The sequence below is a fragment of the Lonchura striata genome, chromosome 5 (assembly GCF_050655825.1).
Source record: "Lonchura striata isolate lonStrDom1 chromosome 5, ASM5065582v1, whole genome shotgun sequence".
NCBI lineage: Eukaryota > Metazoa > Chordata > Aves > Passeriformes > Estrildidae > Lonchura > Lonchura striata.
The window spans coordinates 67,420,295-67,432,424 of NC_140707.1; the positions used below are offsets into that span (position 1 = coordinate 67,420,295).

At 43.2% G+C, this 12,130-nt stretch overlaps 1 protein-coding gene across 1 annotated transcript in view; it reads right to left on the reverse strand.

Annotated features, from left to right (window-relative positions):
* Positions 1-504: 504 nt before the first annotated feature.
* RHOJ (ras homolog family member J) overlaps positions 505-12,130 on the reverse strand; it is a 61,541-nt gene continuing 49,915 nt past the window's right edge. The window contains exons 3-5 of the mRNA XM_021554460.3: positions 10,644-10,808; positions 9,470-9,565; positions 505-8,176 (exon numbers count right to left, since the gene is read on the reverse strand). Of these exons, the coding sequence (XP_021410135.1) occupies positions 8,030-8,176; positions 9,470-9,565; positions 10,644-10,808 (408 nt within the window). The 3' untranslated portion in view covers positions 505-8,029. The remainder of the gene's footprint in view (positions 8,177-9,469; positions 9,566-10,643; positions 10,809-12,130) is intronic.

The following is a 12,130-nucleotide window of genomic DNA, read 5'->3' on the forward strand; positions in this document are numbered from 1 at the left end:
GGTTCACAAGCTGCAGGAACATGCAAAAAGCCTTCCTCTGGTGAAACTTGCTTTGGTCCAACCAAGATGAGGGATGTTGTTCAGGAATGGTGGGATTTCTAGGCTTAACTTGAAGACCAGACCAGCTGGTCAATGAGATTGCTTCTGGTTGTGAAATGAATTTTAATGAACATCTGGGTAAAAAGAGGCACTTTTTTTTTGGGTAATTAATGTTGTTACTTTTTAAAAAACAAAAGCCACATGTCGGCACTGAACCCCTGGAAGACTGGAGCCAGTCATATTCTTATTTCCAGACCAGCAGGGCTGTCTTTCCTTATGTAAATTCTTCATCACAATAAGCCTTTCACTTTCCCTCCTGACTCTACCTGCCCTGGCTGCTGGACCACAGGGTGCACAGGTCATCATCTTCCTTGCCAATATGTTGGTTGGTGTTTTTCCTACCTGAAAGGTGCATGTGATTAGCATATGGGAAAATAAACACAGCAGCACACTTCCCCAAAAGGATGCTGTCAAAATACTTTGAAATACATTTATTTTGTTAAAATAAACTATGTACAATAAACGATATTAATGTGCATTACAATATACAGTAATTACATGTTTAAAAGATGATAAACAAAAGAGTACAGAATTATGTGCTGTAAATAGGAAATTAATAGTGTTTACATGATTTTTAAACTATGTAGAATGCATTTGCATGAAAACTGAATTTCCTTGGTTTGAAATAGTTTTGTTTTGAATTCTGAAGATTTGGTTAATCTTTGGAAAAAAGGCATACCACTCAAAAGTCAGACATACTGTTTTAGTGACCATCCTTTGGTTTCACTAACCCCACATTCCAGCAATATTGCACACAGCAAGTTTTAAGAGAGAAAAATTCAGTTGCTCACATCAAGTAAGTGACTCTTTCTCCTAACTGGCTAAAACCTGATTGGTGATGAGTTAGCTCCTGATTTGTGTTGAGGTTATTACATCTGCTTCACAAACTCAATCTGAACAACTTGTTGAACTGTTAGTTCTAAGCATTTCTTAAGGAGTAATTTTAAGTATTACTATTAAGTAAGCACAAAAAGAAAGGAACGAAATGTCCTGGTCTTTGTGTTCTCAGGGGAGCAGAGAATCTCTGTGCAGTGGAATTTTTGCATTTGTAGAAGTGCATCAACATCATGACACATTAAACTGGATTCAGTTGTCCTCACACTCCTTCTCTCTGCTCCTCTCTGTAGCCTCCTTTGAAGTCCTCCCAGTCTCGAGGTGTTGCTGAGCCCCAGGTTCCCAAGTGTGACTCCACAGAGCACCTCCCAACCCATTCACCAGCCTCAATCCATATTTTTTGGGGCATCAGGGCCACAACACCATATGGCATTTTTCCCCTGGCACCCTGGGTCACTTCTGCTCATGAGTGAAGAAGATTTTGCCAGTGTCTTTCCCCTCTCACATAACTTTTTGTTATTGCTTATTCGTGAATTAATATTTACAAGCTTGGGGAGAGTTTGGGCTCATTTGCTCCATGCTGACAGGGCAGTTCAATGCCTGCCAGGTCTGTGATGAAGTTAGAGCAGCTGTCTATTTAGGGAAAAATACTGAGAGAGATGACATGATAGCCACACTCTGGATATGATTTACCCACAAACTACTTTGACAGACATCAGACAAGTTTTTCTGCATGTTATCAATACAAACAAATGTTATGTTGGGAGATCTGGAAACTGTAGACTGATGACAACTGTTTACTCTGAATTCATTAACCTCCAGTCAAAGTCAAAATTCACCAGAGTTGGTATCAGTGAGAGCTCAAACTGATCTTCACTAAAACCACATCAAACCTGGTGTCCTGAAGGGCATGAGATGAAATTCAGTGACAGCAATGAGTTTAGGGTTTATAAGCAAAGATAACCATATGTCTTGAATATTACACTGTTAATAAAATGTAACTTTCATCTTCAGCTCAGTAGTGTTTGAACTGAGGTGTTTTGGATCCAGCCTCCAAAGGTGAGATCAGGAAAGTCTTTGGATGCCCCAACTCCTTTCAGGCGTCCTTAACCAGCTGCCAGAAGGTATAAAGGATTCTTGGACCTGGCTCAGTGTATCTGTGTGCTCAAAGCTTGGTCAGCCAAAATAAAAGGTCAGAAAGGGAGGAAATATAAAGTGTCTCAAACGTTTTCCACATTAGTCGTGTGTGGACCCCATTGAAATTTTCCACTGCCTTCATGAGAATTGAAATGAAGCCAACACAGAGCATCTTTAAAAACCCCACCCTACCATTATAGTTAGGAACAGCCAAACACTGCATTATGGTCTGTATAATATGAAAAGGGATGGGGATCCATATTTTCAAAGTTGAAGAGATTTTTCACCACTGACAGCAATTCACATGATTTTTTGCTTGTTGCTCTGGGTTTCTGAACTAATTTTCCTCTTACCATGAGCTTCTGACTCTTTTTGTTGTTATGATGTGGCTCCTGAAACGGCCCAAGAGAACAGATTTTTGTTCCCATGTTTCTGAAAGCTTTAACTGAAGCAAAGAAAAGAGAATTTGAAGATTTTTTTTTTGTTGTTTCTGTTCTAGTTATGGGCATCCCCTTAACATCTTAAAATTAAATTTAAGGCTTAGGATCAAACTGACTAATTGTAGCTCTAGGCTCTGATTTTGCAGCTCTCCCCTGAAGCATTCTGTTGCATTCATGACTTCTAATTGGTGATTTTGTCCTGACTTTTTGATGCAAAAATATTTCTATTCCTGTTTTGTTTTGTTAGGTGAAGACAGCTGAGATCACAAGCCACTACCAAAATCAGTGGGAGGCTTTTTCCTGCTTTCAGATGGTCTTTATTCACGAGGAGGAAAATAAACATTCATAGTGGAAATTTGTCTTCATTTTTGCAAAGAGCTCAAATGTGACTAGGAGTTATCTGACGTAGGTCACTCCATGCTCACCTCCTGTCACAGCAGATGCTCCTCCAGCCCTATAGAGTTGTGAACCAACAAAATGTTCTGTTATTTCCAGATTTTCCTTTTTTAATGTAGGATAAAGCAACATTACAGGTCCTCCTCAGGGAAAAAGAAAATACATGGAGAAAGGCATGTGCAGCCACATTCCTACATTCTACCTCTTTGTTTAACAAATGGGCCAATGTGAGCATATGGATTGCTTTGTTGGAGAAGACAAATGTGCTTTTAGACAATCCTGGCCTGAGACAGATTGATGCCACTGCAAATTATTTTTAATCCAGATGAGGTTTCTGTGTGGTGAGTCAAGAGGTATTTGCTTTGTCACTTGGGAAAAAAGGCACAGGAAAAGGTCATGGGCTCTAAGCAAGGTATAAAAGCAGATGAGCATCTCTCATCTATGAATTGAAGGGAGACAGGCTGCCCAGGGAAGTGATTGAGTCACTATTCCTGAATTCCTGAAGGGATTCAAAAGATCACAGGCCAACACCACTAGAGCAGCTGGCTGAGGTTTTCTGGTAGTTAAACTGCAAGGATGGATCACCAATCATTAGTCATGACCTCCTTCATGACCTGAGCAGTGCCAGTGGGATTGAATGAGACATGAACAACTTGGAAACAATTCCTTGTGAAGAGACATTCTCTTCAGTATGAGGAGGACTGCCAAAATTTGTCCCTTTAATAATAATATTTGGAATAACTTTATTTAATATTAAGATGCAGTGCTATATTTAATTCTGTGTCTATTTTTAATGCTTTGAGTGCTTCAAAAGAGAAAAAAGGTGTCAAATACCAACGTCAGCTGCTGAAATGATTGTTTTGATTGTCATACTGGACTTGGGGTGAATTCTGAACCTACACAGGGCATATATCCAGTTGAACAAATGAGAATGGACCTGAGTGGGGTTAGAGCCTTGTTTCTGCCTTCTCCACAACTTTTCAGAGCTCTGGGAAGCACAGGACAAACTGAGTTTTTGTGGGACCTCCTTCAAGTCATGCTGGAAGTGTCAGGACTGCCCCAGTTCCACTGTTCTGGTGTTTTTACAGGGCTCTGAAGGGCAGAGGCACCTGTGGTGGTTTTAATAAGGTAGCAACTCTCTGATGAATTAAGATCTCTCTCAAATACCTCTAATATCTCCTTGCAGGGGCTTGCATGAAAATACTTTGGGAGCTCTGTTTGAAACTGCACCTTCAGGTTAAGAACTCTTGGTAGAACAGGAAGATTTCAGAAGAGGCCAAAGGAGATGAATTTTACAGGATCCAGCAAGTTTCCTGTAAGTTGTGAGTGCTTTTGAAATGACAGCAGACTATTAGCAAAGGCAGGTTTGTCAGGAAAGGCTCTGACATCAGCTGCATTAAGGGGACGTTGTCAAATAAGTTCCAGGGATGGTTTCTAACCTTTATGACTCTCCTTAACAGTGTTCCTTTTAAGGTGAAATTGGGATCTGATTTCTAGCTCTTCTCACAGTGAGTAAACCCATCTCCTTTCACCTGGCAGTCCTTTATTGATTTTCTTTCCTTATTACTAATGGTGCCTGAAAAATAACTTGCAGTTTATATCTGTGGCATTATGCCTGCACTTGCACTATGTCTGGTGTTGTGGTTTTTCTGAAAATAAGCTTTACTGCCTGTTCACACACCATCTGCTGCTTTTAAAAAAGGCATTAGGTATGACTTGCCAGATAGTCAATGACTCCTTATATCTGCCTACAATCCCTTTCTAAAGCCTCTTGGCCTGTGCTGTCCCCTCCTCCCCCAAAAAATAGTGTAACAGGGCAGATCCTTGAGAAATTATCACATTTCATGGACAGGTGTGTGTACATAACCTAACTCAGGAACTGCATTAAACATGGCTTTTCAGAAGACATTCATTTTGCTGGAAGAAAATTAAAATAAATGAAGTGCAGAGGCCATTTCTCAGTGGATTGTGACAACTGTCCCTCTCTTAGCTCCCAGAATTCAAATTTTGGTCAAAATCAGTTTGAAAAACTTGAAGATTTATTGCCTCATAAGCTTGACATGCTCCATTTTGTAAGTGCAAAGAAACCCCTGCTTAGCCTTAACATTTTTTGTACATGTATTAACACTTTTCTAGCTTCTTCCTCTATGCAAGGATTTGTTCAGGATGCTGCAGTTTAACACACAAAGACAGCAGCATTTTAGCTTCTCCATCCCCATATGTTTTGTAGGTTATTTCCCTCAAACCACTCCAGTTACATGAATGCTACAACTTCCCACTTGATTTTTGATTTTACTGCTGATCCTATGCCATTTCATTAAGATTAACAATCACCCCTGGTACTCAGTGGCAGGTAAAAAACCAATTTTATTATTTGTGGCATTCCCTGATGCATGCCAGGCTGCTTCATTTCACTTTTCCAGTGTGCTCGTTGTGTTAGGGTGAGCTCAGCTGTCACTCTGGATTTTCTATTTCCTCTATTTCCACATTTTTTAAAGCTCTAAGAAAACCAGGCAGCTCCAACCTGATCATTTGCATTGTGCTTCAGCTAAACCAGACTTCACCTTCTTCCACCAGAGACTCATACATCACTCTCCAGCAACCTACATGAGCTAAACCAATCATCCTAATTAATTTCCACTGAAGTAAAAGGCAGCAGAGTGAAGATATAATTTCCCTGAAATCTGTTAAAGGCTTTTTTGATGTTTCAGTGGACTGCTAGTCATGCTGTAAGCCTAAATATCAATTTATTTAGTCAATCCATGCCTGGTTCTCCTCATACTCCTCTAATATGTTTTTACACGTTACAGTTCAGCTGATAGGCAGTGTCCTGTTGAGGTGAACACTCACTGCTCTGCCTGGGGATGGACACAAACTCTATGCCATGGCATGGACCTCTGCACCTCACTTTGTGATGGGTTTTAGCAGCCAGGGCCTCTGAAAGTAAATGCCTGGGACATATTAAAACCAAACAGAAAATATGCACAAAAAGTCACCAGCAATGAAGGCAACTTGTCTGTCTCAGGTATGGCAGAACTGTGTTTTCATCCATGTTTGTGTGCAAGGGGAAAGGGATGGTGAGTGGAAGCCACTGGGTAAAAAAAGAACAAAGCATTTTCCTTGAGTCTGATGGCTTTTGTCAGAGAGAACTGTTGATTTCCACCTGGAAATGTTTTTGTGATGAGTTGGTTTCTGTACCAGCTGGTTTTTGTAGCTGTCCATGGTAAACTGGGGTTGGAATTAGATGATCTTTGAGGTCCTTTCCAATCCAAACCATCCTACAATTGTATGAAATTGAATTAGTGCTGAAGGAGGAGCTCAGATCCATGAGCCTGGTCCTGATGCAGGACTGGGCACTGCACCAAGCTTGTCCCTTCCACGTGCCCTGGCTGCAGTCACCCTGGGCAGCAGCAGCTCTGGAGCTGCCTGGTTTGCCTGCTGCCAGGTGAGCTCTCAGCCAGGACACTGTGCTTCCCTTCCCAAGGGCTGCCAGCCTCGTGGGATGGGCTGCAGAGGGGAGCACAGCCCGTGTCTCCAGGCTGGGACTGTTGTCCCACTGCTGTCACTTGCTCCCTCCTGTCACTTCTGGACGTGCTGGCTACAGACACAGCTTCTGCAAGGAGTTACATCTTTAAATCTGTGTGTGCTGGTGCTGGGATTTCCTGCTTGGGGAATGAAATCCATGACAAGACAGTCTCGTGGCACTGCCAGGCTGGCCAGAGGCAGCTGTAAGAAACAAGACACCCTTGAGTTCACCTCTGAGTGTCTGTGTGCTGTGATGTGCAAAGCTGCAGGGTCCTGGACAGGCTTTAGTGACAAGGCACAATTTCCCCAGCAGCAAGGGGAGATCACAGGAGCTTCCCTTCCCCTATGGGCTGGGCTTCCCATCTCCATGCTCTTGGCTGTCACTCGTGGAAAAGTCCACTCCTGAGGACTGCAGCCACACTGTCACTGTGATACAGCACTCTCTGTGAGGATGGAAAAATGGGAGCAGAGAGAGAAGAAATGAATGGGAGGAGGGAGGCTACAAAAAGTCAACAAGTTCACAACTCCACTTTGATGAGGGTTTTTACAGAAATGCTTCATAAAAAAAGGATAATTTTAAGGCAATTGGATCACCTCAAAGCACTTAAAGTCAGTATGACCTTTGGCTTTTTTTTTTTTTTTTCTATTCTTGGCTGTTGGGTGAGATGTAGAAATCCAGCTGATCTATAAGGTAAATTCTCAGTTGCCATGGCAATGTGTCTTGCTCTTGTTCTCAGTTGGAAGAGAGATTGTTCCATGCAGCTATTTCATGTCTAGGGCAATATTCTTTGGTGGCAGAATTTCTTTGTTTCAGTACATTAATGCTACAACTCTGTACTTCCTTTCCCAGCTTACGGAAACATGGCTCAGCCTGAACATTCCTCTATAAAAATACAGCTATTTGCATTTTTTTTTAGTTGTAAGAACATTCCTTGAGTCTGGAGGTAAATGTTGATCCATTTTGATAGCTTGGGTGCAGCAACATCCTGATGCTGTGAAGTTTGCCCATTAAGTGAAAACAAACTGGAATCACTCCACCTTTGCTTCCAAGTGGTTTGAACAAACTAAAGTATCTCCTGAACTACCAAGTCTTATAAAAGAAAAGCAATTTTTAAAGTACATCCTACCTATAGTGTATATCTTACATACTAGATTTCTACAGATCTCCATGTGCTTTCAGTCAATTCAGATTCAATTCCTAAGGACTGCAAATTCCTAATTTTAATAAATTCTTACTTAAGGCCACAAAAGGAGTTTCTCCCATTTCTTTTGCTGTCTTTAGCTTTTTGTTTTGTCACAAGCCACCTTCACCTTATTCTTAAGGTGGAGAGCCAAGCAGGCATCCTGGTTTCTGTTGATGCAGTCTGCAGCAGTGGGAACAGGCTGCAAAACAGCTCTGGAGGGTTAGGAAAGCACAGAGACAGGAGTTGGCCAAGGGTGATACAGCTTGGAGGTTTCACAGGATGGAGAGCTCCTATATTTGGGTAAGAAGGACCCTTTTCTGGTCATGCTCCCCATTTCAGTTGTGTGTGGCCTTCATTGCCTTTCTAACCTGCTTGGTTGCACTGAACTCAGCTGGCTCTGCTTCCCAGGGGACGTCACACAAGGGTGCAGCACCTGTGGCACTTTGCACAGCGCTTCTTCTTCTTCTTGGGGTGGAAGATGGTCATGATTGCCTCGTCAAAGACAGTCTTAAGGCCTTTCTGTGTGAGTGCTGAGCACTCCAGATAGCACTGGGCTCCGATCTGAAAGAGAAGAAGGAGAATGAGAGTGAGCATCCACTGCTGGGAGACACAGAGTGATGCTGATCCAGCATCTTTCTACATTTAGAAAGGGGTCAGACCGTTTCTCTGTTTTGTATCTGGCTGCCTTTGGGGTGAAGGGACAAGCTCATGTGGTCATCCTTAGCAAGGAATCAGCATCAGCATGAGTATCTCACCACATGGGGATCAATGGCTGCAGGAATTCCCTGCACGACTCTCCAGAGAGAAGGAGGCTGCACCCATGTTTGAGGGCTGGACCAGGAGCTTGGCCTCCTGCCTGTGCAACTGGGGAGGCTTCTGAGGAAATGCTAGGTGGTAGCTGAATCCCTTTGCATGCTTGGCTCTTCTCCCCTGGACTGTCACTCTTGTGTCCTTCCTCCCTCAGTCCCAGGGAGCTGCTACCTGGGGAGGACTTCCAGCTGGCTTCTGGGAGTGAGGAGGCATCATTTTGAGATAGGAGTCTCCTGGGTATGATGGGATGACACAAAAACTCTTGGAAAGCCAGGGAAAGCAGTCTCAGCTTATTCAGCAACCTTGTGGCTTATTCAGCTTGTTCTGCTCATGGATGCTCTGGTTTTGAGGGACAGGGACAGTAATAGTACTTGCAGTATATAAGAGGACAAAGCCAGGATCCAGAATCCTGCACCCTAGGGCTTGGGGAGTGCTCCTAAGCCCCTACCTTTCCAGGAGAAATGTACACAGAAACTTTGGGGGCACCTTCTCTGCTGCCTGAAGTGTAATGGATAAGTGGGAATCCTGTTGTCTGTGTTTTTGTAAGGGATAGGGAGGAGTTGGACAGGAGGTGGCTTGACTGCAGGGAGGGGTTTGCCACATGCATCTCCTGGCAGAACCCTGAGCAAGAAACACTTGACTTAGATAAAACAGGCAGTAAAATCTGGTTTGATGCCCATTTTCAACCTGCTGCCCTGTGTTCCTCAATGCTGTTTTTAGAGCTCAGGTCATGGCATCTGCCAGAGATCAGAAGTGTTTGGACCATTCTCTCTGACATAGGGTGTGATTTTTGGGGTTGTCATGTGCATGCCCAGGCGTTGGACTCATTGCCCCCTTTGGGTCCCTTCCCACTCAGGATGTTCCATGTTCCAGCTGACATTGCAGCAGAAGTGCAGGCTCAGGGTGTGCCTGGGTCCAGCCTGTTGGAACAGAGGCTTCAATCTCTGTCTGGGGCCAAGGGGCCTTAGGGGAACATTGAAGGAAAGAAACCCAGTGGACAGCTGTGATCAGTCAGCTTCATGTGGCATCAGAAGAAGCTGTTACCTCCTTTGCCAGCTTCACTCCGTGCTCATAGGTGAGTGGTTTCTCCTTCATGTAAAGCAGCCGCGCCAAAGTTTTGGGATCATCCCGGAGGTCAATCTAGTGCAAAATACACAAAATCTGTGCTGTAATTCTTGAGGCTTTACATCAGGGCATCTGTATCACTCATCAACTCAGGCGATACATTTACTTACCTTTTTATTGTTAAATTTTTTTTTAGTTTTTTTTTTTTTAGTTTACTATAAATTAGCTCTCCTTTGCAGGTTGTTGGGCCACAGCTCAGATGGGTGTGGTACAGGAAAGAACCCCTCTGGTAGAGGAAGCTGCTGCAACCCTGCACTGCAGCACCCAAACCCCACCCTGACAGGCCAGACACTGCTCAGTTTGACTTGAAACAGGTCTTTTGTTTCCACAGAAAACATCAAAGTTAAGTATTCTGGCATTTAAAACCTGCCCATTTTCAGATTGCATGAGCCAAAGGATAATGCTTTTATTTTTAAATGGATGTGTTTTAGATTATTCCAGTGTAGAAAACAAAGCCAGTGTTTGAATTATTTGCCTTTCCTGTGGCATGAAGATTTTTTGTTTTGACCAGAATGTGATCTGTTTCTCTAATTTGACTTAGGTTACTGTCCAGTGCTCTGACATTTTCCATGTGGCTGAACCCCTACCCTCACAATCTCTATCCACTTTGGTAACAAACCCATATTTAAGGCATTTCTGTTTGTTTGAACGATTAATAGATTTTAAGGCCAAAATAAAGAGGTTTGATCATTCAGTCTGACAGTCACTGTAACACAAGCAGGATGGTGAGTCACCAGTTGTAATGTTGATTCAAAAGCATGAAGGGAGCCTACTTCCTTCCCATGTCATTTGGCTGATTACTCCCATTCTTAAAATTTAGTTTGAAGTTTAGCTTCAGCTTCTAGCCACAAACTTTGATGTTTTTTTCCTTCTCATTAGAGACCTGTATGAAAACTTTTCTCCCTATAGGTATTTGACTTGTAGCTGCATTAAAATACATTGGAATAAAAAGATGGGATGAGCTTTGCCAGTGTGGACACCTGCATGTTGTATTCCATTCCCACTCCATGAATTTTTTTCTAATGGGAAAATCTGGCTGAATTTCCCATGAGTTAAATAGGAAACCTTTCCAGTTGCTCAGGAGAAGCTTTACCTGTGTTCCTATGAGGACGTAAGGCACGTTGGGCATGCAGACTTTCAGCTCGGGCACCCACTCCTCCTGCACGTTGTGGTAGGAGGCAGGATTCACCACGGAGAAGCAGATCAGGAACACGTCTGTGTTGGGGTAGGACAGGGGTCTCAGCTGGTTGTAGTCCTCCTGCCAGGGGACAACAGCAAGAGTGTCACAAGGAGGGGATGACTGCAAGTGGGGGTGGCACGCTGGGTTTGATGAAGTGGCCAGCACTGTCCATGCTCATTCACATCTCTAAGCTCCAGGAGGAGCTGCTGGAGGTGGGGGGAAACCACCTCTCACAGGAGAAGGGTGATGATTTATCAGCATTTTACCAAAAAGAGCTGAAAGATGCCCCATGTCTGGCATTGTTCAAAGCCATGTTGGACAGGGCTGTGAGCAACTGGGTTTAGTTAAAGGTGTCCCTATCCCTGATGGGGTATGTGTATGTGTGTGTGTAATTAAATAATTTTGAAGGTCCCTTCCACCTCAATCATCCTGTGATTGTGTGAACAAGTCTTGTTTGTGTTATCTGTGTGCAGAAGGTGATGCTGAGCAGTCCTGCACAGTGCACAGTGATGTGCCAGCCAGCAGAAGTCACTCATCCTGAAAGCAGAAAGCAGATCAAATCCAGCCTGCAGTACCTGGGTCCTCACTGTGGGTGATTTAGTGTTTCCACAGGCCACGGATGGTGGCAGGAGAGATGTTTTCTCCATGGGCTAGTGGTAAGAAGGTGAATTTTCAAACACTCAAATCACAGCTGGCTTTGTTAGCTGGGTTTCAAGGAAGAATTTGGGTCTGTTTTCAGGCTTGAGAAGCTGAGAGCAAGCAGAGGTTTTGCAAGCCATGTGAAAGGGATAGCCTTTTTTTTTTTTTTCTGACAGTGGGAGCATTTGTAGCTGTGTCTGGTGGGTACTGTTCAATGAAACCTGTTTGAAAACCTCACTGCAATGAAACAGATGCTTTTTAGAGAGGATGCATGTGTTCCAAAGGTTTTTGAGGGGTTCCAGAATTAAATAAGGGGAAAAGAACACAAAGTTGGAGTGTGGGAAACAACAATACATGCTGCTGTCGAGTCTGACTATGATGTAGATCTACAGTTTATAGTTTATGCATTGTGGACAAGCCTCAAATCTCTGCATCCTGGTCACTTTTGGTTATAATTGTGTGAAAACTCAACTGGTATGATTTGCTTTACAGATACAGACTAGTTAATAAAAGTAAATAAGGCTAATAATGGGAGAAAAGACATTTGAATGCTGTTTCTCAGACTCAAGAACATTTATTTTAGGCAACCAAAACCCACATTAGGGGCAGGAACAATGCAAGCTGCTGCCTGTCCTGCAGGAGAAAGTGATGCAGGACTGTATCAGTGTGTGTCAGGGTAGATGATGTTTTAGTGCAGCCTTACTTCTGCCTTGCTTTGATCGGGTCAAGAAATGAGAGGACTTAATTGTGAAGTGAGACTG